Raw genomic sequence first — 20,436 nt, 5'->3', positions numbered from 1 at the left:
TTTGGACAGACAAACATCTGTCTATATACAGTGCAAAATCTTAAACATTTTTTTCGACATTGTCATAATGGGTTGTTTTTCGTGTGTAGAGTTGTGAGGAAAGAAGTTAATTGAAAACAATTTAGGAAAAGGCTGTATTGTAGCATAAATTGTGTGGGGGGGGGAAATAACTACATGAAACACTGAATACTTTCTGGATGCACGTGGTTTGATTATATGTCATGAGGGCCTGCCATACACCATAAATCGAGCCCTTCTTTTCAGTGAACTATTCTTCCAGGAGCCCGATGAGGCACCGAGGCAGGAACAAGTCATGTGCTGATGAATGAAGTGGAGCACATGACGGACTGAGAGCTCGAGATAATATTCTGGTATTTGTGGTATGCAGCGTCAAGATTTAGATTTTGATTTAGATTAGAAGGGATCTTGCACTTTGGTTTTTGTGAAGAAAGATGGCGTACGAGGTCTGAGCCGTATGATGAAAGAGAGGTATGTCTGCCTAGCTGATTTGGAAAATAATGTTATAGCATAGCGCAAACAACTTGGTATAAGGAGCTACATAAAAAATAAACAAATAAATAAAAAAAATCCCACTCTTCAGAGCCTGTTTGTTGTGAGACCTCCCAGTTGTTCTCTGTGCAAATGTGAAGCGACTGAGGCCAGAAGGGGCATACTGATTTTCTGTCTGAATTCGTGTTTCTATCTATTTGAAACTTCATTTATTTTTTGTATTAGTTTTCTTTTCTTGACTGATACCTTTTGAGAACGAGAGCCAGCTGATAAACATCTGCAGTTGATGTTTTGTATTTGTTCATTTACAGTAGACGGGGACAGAGCATAATCTGCATTAACCTGAAAAAGGACAGATGTATTGTACCAGGTTACAGCTCTTGTCTGCGTTTTTGCTGACCAGCTGGTGTTAAAAGGTGTCAGACAGTATGATCCTATATAACCATAACAATTTGATGTTCTTTTAAAAAGCCTGCTTCATTTAACAACTGAACTTCATTTGAGATTAATCAGTGCCACTTCAAATGGTGGGTGGTGTGCACTGGCACCTATTTAACGAAGGTTTAAATCTGAACATGGCCAAACTCCAAGTTATATATATGTATCACAGAAGGAAACAGAGTTTAAAAAAAAAAAAAAAGCAAAAAAAGCAAGCAGCCTGGAGCTGCCTACCCACTGAGACGCTTGAAAACTGCAGGCATGACTTACTAGCAGAAATTATTGAAACACCAGGCCGCTTCTCAGAGAAACGTCTGATGGCTTCAACAAATCTGCCTTTTATCATAATATTCTGCACAGACTGCGCGCTAGGCCTCCGAGTGAAGCAAAGCAGCATAAATATTTATGTTTTATTAACCCTGCTTGGGTGGAAATGGTCCCAAATGCTGGGATTTGGGACATTGCGGGCCAAAGTCTAATCTAGTCCATCAGTTTTCTGGAGACCTGGAGTTCATGACGATCTTATTTAGGCTGACTCCTGTATATACAGAGTAAACATCATGAAATCCTCAATGTTTGCTGACAGGGTCGGGGGGGGGGCCTGCATGCCTCAAAATGGATCCCTTGCATATAAACAGTGTTAGCTGGGCCTGAGCAACAGCTACCTCCACTGTGGAGATGCTGTCACGCACAAGTGGCGAGGCACGGCACTCGTCTCCCTAAATCAGATCGCATGTTAGGTTCGGTGAGTGGAAGTGGTGACTCGCGGGCCCAATCAAATCGCTTCACTGATTTCTGTTCAGAGATTCGAAATCCAGCAGAAATCTTGTGAATTGCTTATAATTATTGAAGTTTTTGTAAAAGAAGAGTTGCTATAAAACAGCAGATATCACCAAACGACAGTCCAGTTCTTCACTTGAAGTCTATTTTCTGTCGCTGGGATGTAAAATTAACACATGCGAATATTCATCCAAATCAGCAGTTATGTGTGGCCAACAGCATAATGAGTACCACTATGCAGGAATATGGCCAAGTGTTAACAATCCTGCTTTGACTCTTGCTTGTCAAAAGACTCAGCTTGTTTAAAGTGAACCACATGTGAAGGAAAGGCTATTTCTGGGGAAAAAGAAAAAGGGGGAAAAAAAACAAAACAAAAAAAAAACACATTTCCGCTCTTTACATAAAAGCAGGAGCCAATTTCAAGTTTATGAAATCTAAAACAAAATGTAAATAGAGGTACATGCTTTGGATCATGGCCTCTTTGTGCTAACAGCACACAGGCACCAAACATCAGCACAGGAATCGCCAGCGTAGAAACTTTTTTTTGTACTGCCCGGCTTTCAGAGAAGAAACCGAAGATCCATCAAACGCAAAAGCATCAAGCGAATCCTGGTTATCTGCGCATCAGCCGACCGTAAGCCATGTGTGGTTCAGGTTTAGCTCGTCGGAGTCTGCCGTTTGGAGCCCGTCCTGGCTCCGTGGTTCCCATCATCAGCATGCAGTGACAAGACACCACTACAAAGGCTCGCTCCAGCTGCTCCCACATCTGGGGCCATTGCATGTAGCACTTTGTAGGAGTGAGTGAGTGAGTGTGTCAGAAACATCAACTTAAAAACTTCATGAAAGGATGCTGCAAGGAAGTGACGGTTTGTATTTATCATCTCCCTCGGGGGAGGGTTTATCTGCTCTCTTGTGCTCCTGTGCGAATGTAAATCAAAAGCCTTTCTTTTTCTTCATTCCTTTGACTCGTGTTTACAGAGAAAGTTCAGCACAGTCTGATCTTTTCCAGTGTTTGATGTACATCTAGAGCAGGTGGAAGCGACTTGAATGTGTGACGAAAACAAGACATGCTCTGTGGGTTTTTAATAGCAATGTAAACTTTTATTTTAAACAAACAAAAAATAATAATACAGGCACACTTTCCATATTAAAAATAATGCTCTCCAAAAGAAATATAAACATCTCTACATTACGTATAAACACATTCAGAGGCAAATGATATTTATATTTAGCATTTCTGAACACTGAACCAGTTTTTCTTGCTCAACTTTGGTTGTGTTTTCAACTTATTGTTAAGCTTGGAGGAGTAAATGTTAAGCTTTATAAGACTAAATGGCTTTAGTCTGATAAATACAGACTCAACATTGAAGATAAATGTATCATTAGTCCCACTAGCATCTTCTCAGTTCAATAATAATTCTTTATTTGGGATTATTTTATATATATATATATATATCAGTCCTATATATATAGGACTGACATAATGTAACTCATAATTACATTATGCTGTAATCATGAGCTACATATATCTGAAAAGTGCGGTGTGCATATATGTTCAACTGCATTTACTTGTTTGCCTGTAAATGAATTCCAATGCAACCAAATGCTTTTAAAATACAGCTTCTCCCATTAATCTCAGTATAAACGCTGTTCAGTAAACAGCATCACAAAGAACAGAGAACACAGGATGGTCAGACATAAAACTGTTTAGTTTTATGAATGGTGGGGTTGTAAAACAACACCCACAGCTTCTCGTGCACTCTGCTAATCTGGTCTCTGTGCAGGAGCGGGACGATTATTGGATAACTGAAATTAAGCACAAAGTAAGTAGTTGAAGACAAATGCACACGTAAACAAATGCAAAACGAGTACCATTTTTTTTCTTTTTCAAATTCACAATTATGCTTAAATTTCTGTTTATGACATAAAAACTAGTTTCAATAAATTAGAATATTGAAAATTCTCTCATTTCACTAAATCAATTCAAAGACTGATGTGCTTAAGTCTATTTATTGTGATTTTTCTGCTTTTAGCTAATGAAAACATGACACTTAAAATTAAAATATCACACCAGACCAATAAAGAAGACATTTAGTAGAGATGTGGGTCTAGTGAAAAGTATATTTAATGAGCCTCATTAGAAAAGGATATTCCAATTTATTAAATATGACTGTACTTTGGCATTTCAGGTTTGTAAGTGACAAATAATGAAAAAGTTAAAGCATATTAAATGATTTTGCATGACAACATTTACAATTTTACATAGAAACAGAATATGAAAATAAAAACAGAACTGGACATTCAATATTAGAAATAGACTTTTTATCATAAATTAATTGCATACTGAATCTAACATATCAAGCTTAAATCTCCTTTATATATATTTTTTATGTACAATACATACTCTAAAAATATATGACTGTATATCTGTACAAAGATATATTCCATACAAAAGTGACCTAGCAGCATTAAAATAGTAAGGATTATCGGATATAAAATTAAATGAAAAGGCTGAAAATTGTACCTGAAAAACTGGGATTTAAGATGTTTTTATGGAAACCCAGTTTCAAGTGTATTTTATATTGTTCCTAAGATTTTCCTTGAAATACTGGAACAACATATCGAATGTATCTTATCCAGATAAAAGGAAATCTTGCATCACTTAAGCAAAAAAAAACAAAAAAAACAAAACAAAACAAAAAAACAGACGACAAAAATAAAGTGTTAAAACCCCACACTTTCAATGTAAAATAATTTTAGTAGACACATCAGTAGCTTTATCAAATTCATTTATAAAGCTTATAAATGCATAAAAGTTTGCTAAGCCATAGCAGTTTTCTCTGTGAGAAATACTGTATTTGTGTTTTTTTTTCTTTCAGCAACTGAAAGTCTGGGAGATAAGGACAATTAAAGACAAGAAAATATCAACCCAAACAATGTTTATAATTTTTGCCATTTTGTGCCCCACAAAATGAAAACGTCATCACAGTCCAAAAGCAATAACTTACTACATAAAGTTGTGCACCTTTTGAGGAACTACTGGCAAACAGACAACGTGTTCGGCAGTGAAGTCCTTCATATGCATCATAGTGAGAAAGACTTCGTCGGAACAGAGGAGAGAATGTGAGGTTTATTTGAAACCGGGAAGAGCTGTTTAAATAGTCCCACAAAAAATAATAATCTCATTCTTAGTCGGCTGTTTTTCAGCGAGGGTGTTTCCAAACGTCTGCTCTGTTCAGCTGTCCCTCGAGCAGGACGACGCCGTCTCCTCTGGTGATTTGGTTTTTAGGCTTTGCGTCCAGAAAACTCACATATGGTGTTCTGGAAGGAAGAGTCGCTGTTATCTCCGGCAGGCGTATGCGTTAATGTTTTTGATGACATAAAACCCTATGGTCATTGGAGGCATAGCTATTGTCCGTCCAGCCCGAAGAATTTTAGGTTTCAGCTCTGGGAACGTCTCGTCGTTGCCCATGAGGAGCTTCTCCCCATTCAGCTGTACATGTCTGTAAAAAGAATACAAAAAAATAGTAAGACCCACAGAGTCCTTACAGACGGTTCTACAACCTGTAAAAATTAACATAGTCACAGGAAACATCGATAGCCAGAACTGAAATATTGCAATACTAGAATTTTAAATAGGTTTAAAGTACAATCAAATATTTCATTTATCCCTATATTTTAATTTAGAAAGTGAAACTCATTGCAAATAGTTATATATTTTAGGATTTTATTCAACTTAATTTTACAGCTAACCAGAATGCAAAATTCATCTTTCCAGGAAATTTAAATGTCACATCAGCCATTAAGGCCACGATCAGCGATATAAACAATCTCACACCTTACAGTGTGACACTGAGTGCATTTAGAGGAATCAATAAAAATCAAATGGTCTTTTGTATTTGAACCTTTACAGTTTGACAGAATAATATTTGCTTTTTTTTTCTGATGAAGAGTGCAGCCCTTAAAAATAAGGATTAGTCGTGCAGCCGTTAAATGAGTGATCTTTGTTGTTTGGTATGTAGTGTGAGTGTTTCTGTCCAGCCATCTGAGGGTCATCAGGCATGGTTTTGTAAACCTTTCCCAGCTGCTTTCTGACACATAATACCACAGATTGTAAAATGTATGTGAAAGGCTAAAGAGGAAGATAAATTGCATCAACTTTTGGTTGAATCGCTGATTCCAAAAGTTAAACACTTGGGGGCGCTGCTGTTACAATTTTGCAGCGCAGATAAAACCATCCATCCATCCATTTTCTTACACCTTTGTCCCTTAGTGGGGTCGGGAGGGTTGCTGGTGCCCATCTCCAGCTAACGTTCTGGGCGAGAGGCAGGGTCATCCTGGACAAGTTGCCAGTCTGTCGCAGGGCAACACAGAGACAAACAACCATGCACASACACACTCACACCTAGGGGCAATTTGGAGAGGCCAATTAACCTGACAGTCATGTTTTTGGACTGTGGGAGGAAGCCGGAGTACCTGGAGAAAACCCATGCATGCACAGGGAGAACATGCAAACTCCATGCAGAAGGACCGGGGCTGGGAATTGAACCCAGAAGCTTCTTGCTGCAAGGCAACAGCTCTACCAACTGTGCCACTGTGCAGCCCCAGTTAAAACCTAAAAGTTTCAATAGCAAATAATTTTTTTTTAACTATTTGGCATGAGTAGTTTAAAAAAATATATATATTAGTGGATTACTAATCAGCACCAAAATAAACATTTAATTTTAGAAAAAAAAAAACTAAACTAAAGATTAGTTTAAATGTATTTTTCTATCTTGTCCTATAAAAATGGCTTTTGGTAAACATTTTAAGCACTTTAGATTATGAGTACTCTTTGTAGTGTCAGGATAAAAACTGTTTATTCTGTCTGATTTAAACTTAAAAGAGTTTAATCAGACAGTCTCACTTGAATGGAAATATGTTTACACGCCAGAACATTTTTATGGTATTTGTTATGCATACTTGTAAACTAGAGAACATAGCATTCAATAAATGAAGGTAAAACCATTTATTGAATTCCAACAATCCAACAGCAATCAGGTAAGGCTTTGTGTTTACTTATAATGTATGTTTATCTATAAAACATAAACTACATCATTTAGGATTAGCTATATTTGCAGATTTTTTATTTTTTCTGAAGCAGTATTCCTTCAGTTCACAGCATTGTTAGTTTTAAAAAATCAAAGCTTTTCTGAAAAGTGGTTCAGTTACTGACGTTGTAAAGTTTATAATGCAATAGAAATAAAAACTGGCGGTCTGGAGGTAATTTTTACAAGAACCAAGCAAATTAAATAACATTTCAAATAAAATGATGCCCTCCAATGAGAATTTACAAGTCGAACTGACCTGCTCAAAGTTGCCCCTCGACATGCATTAGTCTAAACACTTTAAAAAGTCCCACAAAGGCAAATTTATAGACATCTGGTGCTGTTGAATTGATCATTAAATTCTCATGCAGTGCCTGTGGTAAAAGAGAGCACTTTAAGGACAGATAATGGGACATCATTAGCTGCCTCGCCTTTTAATTGCCTTACGATCCTGTTCAAACACTAAAAACATCCTTCATAATTACGCTGTTCTCCAGGTTTATGTGTCAGCCTCCATTAAGGCCATATGCAGGTATCGTATGCTTCAAAGACAATCTCACACATCCACAGTTGTGAGTCATTAGGCTGTTATCCCAGGATTTTGGGCTTAAATCAAAGTAAAAGAAACAACAGACTAGGTGACTTAGGGTAGACAGCATGAGACTAAAACTATAACGATTTTATTTCAAGAAACATTTTGAGGAAATTAGAATTATGTGGGGTTATTACACTAACCGAAAATAAATGATAGGTTTAAAAAAAAAGACCAAATCAGCACTGGGAGGTTAAACAGACAGCAGTTAAATGAAGAATGTATTATTGTATTTAAGTTGGAAAACGAGAAGGAAAACAGATTAAAAACACACTGAAATAACTGAACTGGATTATGGCAGGATTGAAATGGATTGCCTCGGAATATTTGAATTGAACTTTCTCCGTACGTATCCTGAGATTACTTTTGTTGTCGGTCGGTGCTGCATAAATAATCCGAACTGAACTTTATTTAACCTTGTGAATGGATATGTACTGGGAACATTTCCGTGTAATACCATTAAAGCCCCAACAGAAGACAACTGATAGAGAGCAGAAGGAAGAAAAAAAACCGGGAATCTAGATGTGTATTTTCATGTTTTGTGGCGCGCAATTCCCCCAGCATGCTGGCTCAGCACAACCTATGGTCTTAAAACTAAATTAATTTAATACCGCTTTGTAAAGGGTCTGTGTTTAGCACCTTATAAAAACTGCTTATAAAATTCCAATATTCCTGACTCCTCGGCTCCATGCCATTTAGACCACTGCACAAAATAATTACCTTTTATGATCGTAAACTGAAATCACATCATTAGGGGCAAATAATTAGCTGTTTTTTAAAAAATAAATAGAAACAAAAAAATAGGCAAATTTCAACCTGGCTCTGAGTCCACCCTCGCCGTGGGGTTGGAGTAGGTACTGATGGACGGTCCTGTTCCGTAACGTCCCTGCTAGCTTGATTTTCTTCCTCGACCGATGGAGATTGATGATGTAGATTGTAATGGAGCCTCTCATGTAGTTAGGACTGATCCCACAAAGGATAAAGCACAGCATGAAATAAAACATACTCCTCTTCACATCTGCTACTGAGGGTTTTCTATATTACAATGCCGTTATGAATTAGACTTTCTATTAGTAATGATAAATACAAAGAGAGAGAAGTCTTTGATATGTTCATCATGAAGTTATAGATTAAAAGCACAACTCATTTATCTCATCTGGATCAAAACAACTTTCAGAAAATACAGAAAGTAAGGTAAAGTATGTTTAACAGATGAAGAGGAAACCAGATATTTACGTACGCCATGTGAAAGGACACATTACCTTGTTTTCTCATTGTCTGACATCAAATCAGACTAAACCTTTTCTGTTTTTGGAGAACTTGGCGCATTTCTCCTGACAGATCTGGTAGTTTGTAGGCCACCTTGCTCATACACATCTTTTCTGCTCTGCCCACAAGTTTTCTATGGGACAGATCAGGTCTTTGTGATCCAAAACATTAATTTCGTAATTAGTTTGGTAACTAATTTGACTGCACACTATGGATTATCTGTCATTTAAAAAACAATTTGTGCTCAAGACTGAATTTCATCAGTCATCATCATACTTTCAGTGATGATAATGGTGGCTATCATTGTTTACAAACTGTAATCTGAGTTTGAGTTGTTGACCTAAAATCTGTGTTTTGCTTCTATTCTACTCCAAAGCCGCGAATCAACCTACCAGAAGCTGCAAAGCCATGACATCATCATCAGGGATTTCCCAAATAGTTAAAAGGCATAGTTGAATTAATATATGTAATCTTCTGACTTTGAAGAAAGTCAGAAGAAGAGAAACAAACAAACATAATTTTGGAAATTCTATCTGGTCTAAAGAAGAAAGGAAAGTAAGAATAAGTTACCCTAATTTTGCGTCAAGCTGCAAAAAAGTCTTTTGACAGCGCAAGTGAATATTTGGCTTCCTCTCCACATTTTGCATTCACTACACTTATTTTGATATCTTTAACATTTCAATACAATAATGCATAATCAGTTTGTGCAGTGTCTAATATTAAAACCTGCTTTTTGTCTGATTCTGGGTCAAATGGAGGCTGCTCTAACAAAAAGGACAACAATTCTTGAGTTACACAGACAACACTGTTTAAGTCCTGCTCTAGGGACACAATTTGATAGGAATATTAGCTAAAGGTAAATAACTAAGCGAGACAGATAAAACAAACATGATAAAATCTTATAAGGGCCCAGATATGAGGACAAAGACAACACAGCTGTAGTGAATACCACATGTCAGCCGTGGTGTTCAGGGTCAAGGCTAAATAGTCTGGTGGTTATAACCCTTCCCTAAAAGAAAAAAAAAAAATCTCATATCCTTACAGCAGACTTGTTTTTGACTTAATGTTTATCTTTCTTTGGGGCACAGAGCGAACCATTTATTTCATCACCCTGCAAGACAGCAAGCATTCGGTATATTTACCAGAAGACAGAATAAAAGACTGAACTGGAGCTGGGAACTCAGCGTGTCTGGCTCTGGGTTAAGCTCTCAAAGTCTCGTTTCTAAGAAACGTGGAGCAGGGCAGAGAGTGATGGACCCGACGGTTAGATGGAGAAATTGATAATGATCTCTTAGGCCCAAGCGATGAAGAACCAAACCAGAAACATAAACTCATTTTCTGTTTGATGTCTGTGCGTCAGTAAAAAGACGAAAAAAAAAAAAAAGCCACACAAACCACTAAAGGGAGGTAAAAGGGCAGAAGAAGTCAAACATCTAAGCTGAAGAAACTTTTCAATCCACTCACTGGCTGGACACATTTACAGTACAGCCAAACCACCAAGACAACAAGGGTTTCTCCACACGCTGACTGTGTACAACCACAAAGTGGCAGAAATATTGGAAGCTAAAGCGGTTTTGAATGTGAAAGGGAGAGTTTTCAGTCCTAAATGTTTGGCCATGAGTAAACGAGTCCTGAACTTGTGCACATAACATCGTTCCACTCCCAAACCAAATGAAAACTGTCAAAATTGTTCATGCACGCTATGTATAATAAACCGCCTGCACTTGTAATCGTCCTTCTATCTGAGTAACAGTAACCTATTTCTACCTGAGATGCTCCAAACTCTAAGTGAACTATGTCTAGAGTAAGGCCGTAGAGTAAGTCTAGCCTGGTGCTGACAGCCTCTGGCCTGGGTTAGACGATAACCTTGAACAGGCCATGGCCACTCTTCATCTCCTCCCTGCACAGACGGCCTTATTGTCCCTCCCCCCACCCCCTCAAATATCCCCCTCCAGCCAATCCGAGACGGGATGAAGGCTTAGCACACCTTTCAGCGGCTCTTTGACGACAGGGAGACAGAACCCACACACCTGATAAGTGATACCCGTTAAGTTTTATAGGCTCCGAGCTGTGAAAGAGCGGGTGTCCACGAACTGCTTATTTATGGGACGCCAAATGGGCGAAAAGGAGATTTTGTTCTTCCCCACCAGACAATAAGCCTCGGGTATTTGCACAGTGACATTGGGGGTCGTTTTAACTGCAAAACTCTGCTTTGTTCTAAAGCTTCAAGGACATTCCCAACGCATTGCTGTATTTTTGCAAAAGGTTAGTCTTAGAATTAAAACAACAAAAAAAAGCTGTCAGGCCATGATGCAAATTAATTCTGGTACATACTTGTAGTAGCTCGTACAGTGGGCATAGATACGTAGCTTGTCCCGAATGACTCGCCCTGGCTGGGGCTTCCTCTGGAGTCCAGCTACCCGGACAGCTAAAACCCTCGGACCAACCAGACGCTTGAAGACCAGAGAAAACCAGTAGTCCTGTAGGAGCCAGGCCAGTAAGACCCAAAGAAAAGCACACAATTAGCTTTATTTTGCAAAAAAGTATTTTAGAAACACAAGCATGCGTCCACCAACCACAAGGACTTTTCAAAACAAAGCTGTCTTACTAGAATACTTTGTCAGCTTTGAGGTAACTAGAAACACTAGTTTAAGTTTTAGATTGAAATCTCATTTTCATTGTAAAGCTTATCTGCTTTTTCTTTTACTTTTAGAACATGTTATGGGTCTTCAGAGCTTCTTGCATGCATATGTTGCATCAGATCATAGTAAACGCTGTTTCTTTATTTTAATAGAGATGCACAGAGAAACCAGCTGGTGACTAGAATCAAAAAACTTTCAGCTTGACTCACCAGTTGAAAGAAAAGTATAAATGTAATATTTTTCCAATCATTGAAAAGTGCCTGACTAAGCACAGTGATGAAAAAACAGCTCGATTAAGGTAATAATTAATGTTCTCTAAATGATAAATACTGATTTTCTAATACCAGATGAGCTGACCACGCTAATTGTGCTAATTGTATAACACTAAAGCTAGTTTAAAGCATCAGCTCTGTAATTATTTTTGGTTTATTTTAAAACTAAATATAACAATATAAAAATGATTCTTTAAAACAATTAGAGACCAATCACAACAAGAAGCCTCACAGAATGTTTTAATTCAGCTCTTTTATTGTAGTTTTTAAAGTAAAAAATTAAATCAGATAAATCAGTGTCGGCCAGTCAAAACTTTACCAGATCTGAAGAACTCTGACTGGCGGATCTTTATACTGTGATTTTATTTACAAATGAGATGCTACTGCCGAACTCTACCATAAGAAATAAAAAATGTTGCCTTAATTTCCTGGTAACACAGGCAGGTTACCAGGAAATTCTGGTAATCGTGTAGAAAGGTTTGGTTTTTGCAAAGTGACAATGAATACTTCTTTTAAAAAGCATCTGCATGTGAAGAGTCAACATGAAAAGTTAACCCCAAACAACAGCTATGCCTTAAATACCACATTTTTACACACTATTGTGGTACATCATAAATTGCTGTTTCGCGTTATCCTTAATAAGAAGTTCACCATACTGCGTCTCACTCTACAGACTACACAGACTCAACACCTCTTCAAGAGATTCAGAACAACATGTGCTCCTCAGGAAGTTCCCATGCAATCCTGCATATGGCAACATTTAAGGGCTTCTTTTTTCCACGCAGACTTTAACTTAATTTGCTGCCAAGGCATCGAAAAAGCAGAGCACAGTATAGAGCGGGATATTGTTGACAGTGGCCAGAGGGACTGATAGATGAATACTCGGTCAGAGCTATGATCTATCGTAATTACATCATGTGTAATGGAGACTTTCTGCTTTCGTTTTATTTTCAAAATTTATTCACAAAAATAACAACAAAAAAACCCCAAAACAAAACAACAAAAAACAAAAAAAAAAAAAAAAACAGCCGGAGATTGAATAATTTTAGTACATGGCTGCTCTCAATTGTCAGACAAAACAGTAATAGATTAAACATGATTAAGATATTGTTGTGAGAAATATTTTCCATGGTGCTGAATCTTCATTTTGCCTGTTTGGCTGTTTTCTTGTCCAACTGCCTGCCGTCTCCCAGTCTTCCCCAGACTCTCCCGTCGCAGATAGACAGAAAGACAAACATTAAGCGCAGGAGCAGCCAGCACGAAGCAATCCAGTCAAAACACAATTTAAACCAAGCTGAGAGAAAGCAACAGCGTAGGCACAGCGAAAGCTGCAACAAAAGCTCTACACAAGAAAAGCCTTGCTGCAGATACCAACGTAATATCAGCTGAAGCCGTGAACATGATGTCGATCATTAAGTAAAAGTTGTTGCACTTTGTATTGCTAACCTTGGTGAGGTGGGAGAAAGTCCATCTTAATTTAATGGCTGAAAGAAAAACAGACTATTTCAGAGCCATGTGGGCATTTGCTATCAGACTTTATAATGTTTTAGATTCTCCCTTCATTAAATAATGCCGTCATTCTAAAATACTTTTTTTTAAAAATTACATTCACAATCATTTCAGACATTTTAAATTAAAATTAGATAGGAGTACTTTTATAAACCTCCCTCCTTGCTTTTGACTGTAAAATCAATATTTTTCCCTCTTTTCATACAGGAGCAATATGTTCTCCGATACAGCAGATGTCTGCTCCTTAAGGAATATATCTTAGAATCTTAGATCATCATCACTCTGCAAAAAGACCTTACCACCCACCTCTGGAGACAGATAGTCAGGTCACGAGGAGGAAAAACAACAAAGAAAACAGGAAAAGGGAGTATGATTGAGACAGAAGGATGTGAACAAGAGAAGAGGAGGAGGAGAGAGAGAGAGAAAGAGAGAGGGAGAGAAAGAGAAAGAGAGAGAGAAAGAAAGCGGGGAGGAAAATGTAGAAAAAAGATGAAGGTGTTCAGTCCTTTAATGGGCTGGGGGCTCTGAGTAGAATCTACCAATGGTGGAGTCATCCTATAGGGGAAGGGGCCAAGTCATAAATTTTCCCCGCAGAGGACAGGTTGGCCCTGCAGTGAATTCTCTCAGCAGGTAGGCTTGCACAGCCATCAGACATCCAGCAATGTTAAAAGCATTGTGATCCTAGCGGGAGCTCAGCATTCCCAGAAAAATAATGGAAACAAGAAGCAAAGCAAAATGAGGCCATCTTGATTGATTGATACATCTTAGTTAGAGGAAAGCAAGCAGATTCCTGCTTGAGCTGTCAAACATAAGTCAAATTTAACAGATTTAACAGGAATTTTTGGTATTTCCAATAAAGATTTTAAGGACTAAAGCAAAAAAAAAAAAAAAAAAATTGTCGACAAAGATTGTCAATCCATCAGATTTTTAAATCATTTTTTAAGCTAAGATTTGAAGATGATATATTTTGTATAGCTTGCAAATAAATATAGATTTGTTTTTTCCTATAATGTAAAAATGACTCATTTCAAAGACGCCTGCCGTAGACGTTTAGTATATTTTTCTTTCTGTATGGCCGGACCACAGTAAAACTCGCCTCAGCTCCACACCGTGTTGCAGGCCATTTGACTAACTCCCTGCATATCAGAGTCTCATGTTCCAGATCTCTCAGCGGCCGCCTGTCCCACACAGAGAGGCACACAGTTACGATGAAGGCAGTGGGGAGCGCTGACACTGTCCTGAGCTCCTGATAAAGGGCTTAGGTTACATGGCATTTTGCCCCCGCGTCTGACCACTCATCGCCACTAAACGCCTTTCATCTCAGCTAATAGCTCCCACGGGAAAGAGCCAGAGGTGCTATCGAAGTACTGGGCTTTGCCCAGGAACATTTCAGAGCCTGCTGGGATCAACTTGGTCAACTGCTGTTGTTGTGATGAAAGGCCAAACGCATTATGTTTAATCCTTGTGTAGCTGAAACAAACTTACAGGTAAAGGGTTAAAGTTCTGATCCACAAGATGTGTGTATCCATAGTCAAAGAACGAGTGCCGCAAAACCACATCAATGCCCTGCACAGCGGCCACACCCAGCGAGTTCATCCACCTGGAATGGGCGGAAATTGCAGGACTATTAGGAAGTGAGTTGGAAAATAAAATGCACTAAATTAAAATAAAATCAAATCTAAATATTAATGAATTTTTTGTATCAGGCCACTTACAGAAAGCTTGAGGCGTACGTCTCAGAGAGATTGTTGATGCCGCCGGCCCACGCTGGTCCAAGTCCACCCAGCCACACCTTCTTCCCCGGAGTGTGTGTGTTAACAACCTGTAAAGAGCCGACAAAATGCAGGTCAACACAACAAAGGTTTTGGATGGAGGTCTTACTGTAAAATCGCAAAGCATCAATAGTTATCCGAAAGAAGAAGTTAACCATGTTCAGAGTAAAAGAACAAGTTAAAGTTAAGTAAGAGAGACTTGTAAAAACGAATCACCGGCATAATAAAACCAAGTGATTTTTACTTTAAAGCACGTTAATAAAACATTATACACATTCACCAGGGGTGTATTATTCTATTCTATTCTATTCTATTCTATTCTATTCTATTCTATTCTATTCTATTCTATTCTATTAAGCCAAGGAACATAATTTATCCTTCCAGCTCTTAGATGCTGAAATGTGGGCCAGGTTGAGATTCGTATTGGAAAACCTGCCTCTGTTATGAATGTTGGTGCTGGGAATGGTTGCTTCATTTCCCTCCGGCTCTGAGCTGTTTCTCTTTTGTAAATCAGTACATTTGGCACAGAGGCTCATGTTGACAATAACTTTTCCAAAGGAATGGAAAAGGTGTTTTATAAATAAATTGAATTATCTTCTCCTCGACGTGGTCTGCAAATCTAACTTACAGAAATTAAAATTTGACTAAAGAAAATATTCATGAATATTTGAAACATACGAAAAATATATTTTGCATAAAATGCAAAAAAGATAAATAAAATAAAATACAGATGTATAATTTTGGGTTTCAAAAAATGAAGTGCGTCATAGTTTTACACTGCACGTACAAAGAAAATGTAATCCACCATAATTATTTAGGATTTTAAAGGAAACATTAGTACCTTGGTGACTTTAGCAATCTGTTCTGTCAGTGTGTCCAAAAGACGAGTCTTTAGGAAGTCCTCTGCTTTTTTTACTCTGCCATCCATGAAATAACTGGACGAGAAACAGAAAAAACACGATCAAAGAAACACACTTAGAAACTAATGGATCCATTTTGAATCTTATTTTTACTACCCTAAAAACTATTCAACTATTAAATTAAATCCATCATTGATTATTTAACATGGTTCTGGTGTCAATCCTCTTCATTTCCACAATTATCATACCAAATTGTGTTACATTTTCAGCTTTTTGATTATAAACATTTATTCAGAAAAATTCAAGTCATCAAAAATATGTTTATAACAAACTTAATTAACAACAAGAAAGACAAATTACTTGGTATTGTGATTTAGCAGAGCTGGCCCAGGGTTGCCTCGGGCCCTGAACAAATTTAATGTAGGGATCCAGGTAAACCCACCACAATCCCTCTCATGTGTCTTTTGCACATTTTGTATCCATATAAACCTTTTCACACCGTGCATGTCACTTGGTCAAACAGCACGGTGGGTCTGGCTGCTGTAAAGTGTCAGGGAAGATTACTTTACTTCTCTTTTGCTCAGTCACTTAAGATTAATGATCAGTAAATATCTGAGTTAAAAACTCTTGTAAGAAATTTTACATTTCACTAATTATATCTTAAAGATATAATTGATTTGCATCGATATCTGATATAACAAAACTGTTGCCATGGAAGAATTTGATGCCAAAACTAATCTGGAATTTAATTTTAAAAAAAAAATTAAAAAAAACTTAACTATGAAAGAAAATCACTGGAAACACTATTTCATATTTTAAAAGTTAACTTTGCAACACAAATTAATTACGCGTTAATAACTTTGCATTTTTGTGTTTTCATGATGTAACGCACTTTGCTGAACTGTGCTACACAGATAAACTTGATAGATTTTTTTATTTGATAAGTAGCAACAAATAATGACTGTCAGCTTAACTTTCACAATGAATGTTTTTTGTGTCAACACATTCATACAATATATACATTTACATTGTATTACATAGGTGTCAGTGTTTTTCTTTCTGGTGTCGCAATCAATAAACGAAGTAAGAAATGTTACTTAAATATGTATATGTCTGTTAATTCAAATACAATTAAGATAAATGCAATTAGTCCTGAATTTTCCACCAAGAGACAATAAATAGATGCATACCTTATAATAAAATTTAACAATAACAAAACTGACTGGTTAACCGGCACTTAAAATCAACCATGACGTTAGTCATTTTTGCCCCACCCACTGAAATTAGCTGGGAGAAACTTCAGTTTATAAAATAATAATTTTTATTCCTGGACATATTTAATTATCCTTTTATCTTTAATTGTTTCCCTATATTTATTTCTAATTTGAATTACACACTGATGGATTTAAGAAAACACTTCATGATTTAATTATATGTTAAATTGCTCCTAAATATAATTGTCCTAGTATGGACAACACTGCTAATGTCAATCAAATTTATCACGACTGCATACATTATTTTGTAATAATAATGCACAGAAACCATTGAAACATCAATAAAATGCTGAAATAACTAAATCACATCTTAAGAGATAGAGTAACATTTTTAATCTTTTCAATAACAGGTGAATTGAGTTTAGATAATTTATTTTCTAATATTATTTAAATTAACATATACATGTACAAACACACATAACTTATTGATTTCTGTATTGAATTGTGGCAGTTCTTGCCCTTCGTAATCAGTCAGCCAGTCCACAGTTTTAAGCATACTGCAGGTCCCCCGGCACAGCAGGGGGCCTGAGGGCTGCAACATAATCTGCTTATTTCTCTAGCTGGCTCTTCATGTTTGGTGTAGCATGGCATAAAAACAAATTTCACAAGGTTGACCAGTGACGTTTTAACTGCACAGACTACACAACCTCACAGATGCAGCACTTTAAAATCTAATCTAAGAAGTCTCACTTTCATTGGCCTAAAGTTGTTATGGTAACATGTCAGTTAGCTTCACTGCTATAAACAGACACTGACATAACTGACACGGTCAATTTTGCCGCAGCACTTTGACAGTCCAGCTCCGTGTCAAAACGCTGGACTGCATCTGCGGAGAAACTGGAAGTGCTGGATTTTTGCTGAATGAACAATGCGGAAAGACATCTGTGGTGATCTCGTATGCAAACAGATAAAGACGTAAGAAAAAAGGAAAATGAAAAATGATGTTAAAAGACCATGATGAGAGTGGATTTTGTTGATAGTTGAAGTCAAAGATCTGTGTAAGATTTCCCTGCGGGCAGACCAAAAGCTATTCCAAAATCTCTTTCAAAAGTTCAAAGAAAGAAAATAAGAGAGCCATACGCACAGTCTGTAGTTCGTGTTTCAGTTACCATAAAGATACACCGGCACACAGTGCCTATAAAATGCATTAAAGTTTTTTCACATTGTGTAACATTACAGCTTCATACCAATGCATTATGCTGGGATTTTACAGACCAACACATAGGAGTGGATAAGTAGAAGTAAAGAAAAAGCTGTATGGTTTTCAACATTTATCACAAAAATGTTACAAGTGTGCAGTGGATTTTTACAAAATCAAATTTACTCAGTTAACTTTAAATAGATTCCAGGGTAGATGCTTTTACAAGTCAAGTGAATTATTCAACGGAGTCTGCTTATTTTTATTTTGAGTCAAACCATATAACAAAAATGGAAAAAGCTTGGCTAAACTAAACTTCCTGTCAAGAAGTGTCTCTCTACCTAAGTAGACAGATCAGGGAAGCATTAATCAAGAAGCCTGTGGTAATTCTGGAAAAGTTGCAAAGATCCACAGATCAGGTGGAGACTCCTGCATCACTGCCAGGTTAAGCAGCTTTTCTTCCTATTTCAATCCATAAGCTTTTTCTTTCCTTCATAAATATCCACAACTCTGTTCATCTGTTATATCAAATTTGAATGCAATTCAAATTGCATTCAGAATATGAAAAAGTGAGATTGCAAAGCAATGGGAATTTGCTATAAATATATTTCTAATTGTCTTTTTCATTTGTCCAATTCACCAAAAGCCAAAGTGTGTTTCGATTTTTGTTTCAGTTCATTTCAGCAGTATAATGTTTTAATTACCCCCCTCCCCCCTCCCCCAATAAAAAAAATTTAATTAGGGTCTGGGAAACTATTTCAACCTAAATGCCAAAGTAAAAAGACAACAAGACAATAAAATCTTGTCAAATGTCTACAAAACCTGTCATGGAAAATCTGTGGAAATGACAAACAGGTGAGTGAAAGTAATTTGAACAGAGCTGCATTTAGTTCGTGCAGGGTGAGGCAGTGTTGCAATCCGAGCTTAGACTCATTGAAATTTTCCTCATAGCACTGGAAAGGCCCCAAGCTCCTGGCCTCAAACTGTAAACAATGCAGGGATTAAGTCATACCAGTTATTTGGCTATCCTTTCATCTTTCCAGAGCGCTCACAATAATTCTTCAGGCCAGATCACAGAGAAAAAATTTTTTTCCCATCATACATGTGAACAAAGCAAAAAAAGTGACTGGTTTTTAAGATTTCAAGATGACATGTTTTAGCTTAACACTTAAGGTTGTCAGTAAATAGCATTAAAAAAAGGACATAAAACATTTGACTAGGTGTTTAAAACTAGAAATGACAAAATCATTGCAGGTTTATTGAGTGCGGCAGTAGAAGGAGAACCAAAGACACATCCTTTGTTTCTGCAGCATTTAGAAAGATCTTTGTGTGGTGCTGCTCTACTGGTTGGTATTCACTAAAATTACACACCACTGTATCTGAATGTTTACAGACAAAAATCCACTTGGTCAGCTTGTTTTACACAACTCTCTCCAAAGTGCCATCAAAAGTGGATCACTGACAATCCAGTGCTGTCCTAAAACACAAATATGGCACAGGAACAGATACAATACAATCAAACAGGGATGGAAGAAAAAATAGAGCCAAAAATGGAAGCATAGTTGAAACCAGAACATCCTCTTACAATGTATAAAAAGAAAACAATTTTCTCACTACCTTAAATGAAATCAGACTGAAATTTTCCTTTATTGGATCAGCTGGAAGTGTTTTTTATTACAGTTTCTTATTTTTACTTTCTTTGAAGAACTATTATGCTTGCAAATGAACACAACAACAAAAAAACATTGAGTTTTGAAGATATGTCAAGTGACTGGGGATGATAATAATTATTTCATTTGCAGGAAAAACATGAAAGCTTGAAAGCCTGAGAACATCATCCTAACTGTGAAGTACAGGGATGGCAGCACCATGTTGTGTGAGGTTTGTAGGACTGGCATGCGTTACAAGATGTGTGGCAGTGGAAAATAAGATGATGTGGAAATATTGAATCAGGTTCTCAAAAGCATCAGTCAAGAAGTCAAAGCGTGGGTACAAATGGGTCTTACAAACAATGACTCAAATCATACAGCCAAATTAGTTGCAAAGTGGTTTAAATATAATTAAGTCAATGTTTCTCTCCGTCAATGTTTTTGCCCTGATTTGTTTTCAAAGCTGAAATGAAGTGTATAAAACTAATGGTAGCAGTATGTTACACCAGCACCTGTTAAAACATGTACCAAGGTTGAATAATTGTAAAGACTGTTTAGCTCCAATGTGATGTTAGAACACCCTCCACATCAGATAATAAAAGCTCTATCTACAGGTAAGCAATTGTCTTAACTGTAATTAATTA

General features: G+C 37.1%; 1 protein-coding gene across 2 annotated transcripts in view; it reads right to left on the bottom strand.

Moving 5' to 3' along the window:
• Positions 1-3,186: 3,186 nt before the first annotated feature.
• hpse2 (heparanase 2) overlaps positions 3,187-20,436 on the bottom strand; it is a 69,700-nt gene continuing 52,450 nt past the window's right edge. For both annotated transcript variants that reach the window (XM_008429643.2, XM_008429644.2), the window contains 6 exons: positions 15,713-15,806; positions 14,815-14,921; positions 14,585-14,699; positions 11,011-11,156; positions 8,224-8,370; positions 3,187-5,231 (listed from right to left, as the gene is read on the bottom strand). In XM_008429643.2, the coding sequence (XP_008427865.1) occupies positions 5,069-5,231; positions 8,224-8,370; positions 11,011-11,156; positions 14,585-14,699; positions 14,815-14,921; positions 15,713-15,806 (772 nt within the window). In that variant the 3' untranslated portion in view covers positions 3,187-5,068. The remainder of the gene's footprint in view (positions 5,232-8,223; positions 8,371-11,010; positions 11,157-14,584; positions 14,700-14,814; positions 14,922-15,712; positions 15,807-20,436) is intronic.

This window comes from Poecilia reticulata, linkage group LG15 (genome assembly GCF_000633615.1).
Source record: "Poecilia reticulata strain Guanapo linkage group LG15, Guppy_female_1.0+MT, whole genome shotgun sequence".
NCBI classification, from domain to species: domain Eukaryota; kingdom Metazoa; phylum Chordata; class Actinopteri; order Cyprinodontiformes; family Poeciliidae; genus Poecilia; species Poecilia reticulata.
This window is presented reverse-complemented; position numbering and strand designations above follow the sequence as displayed.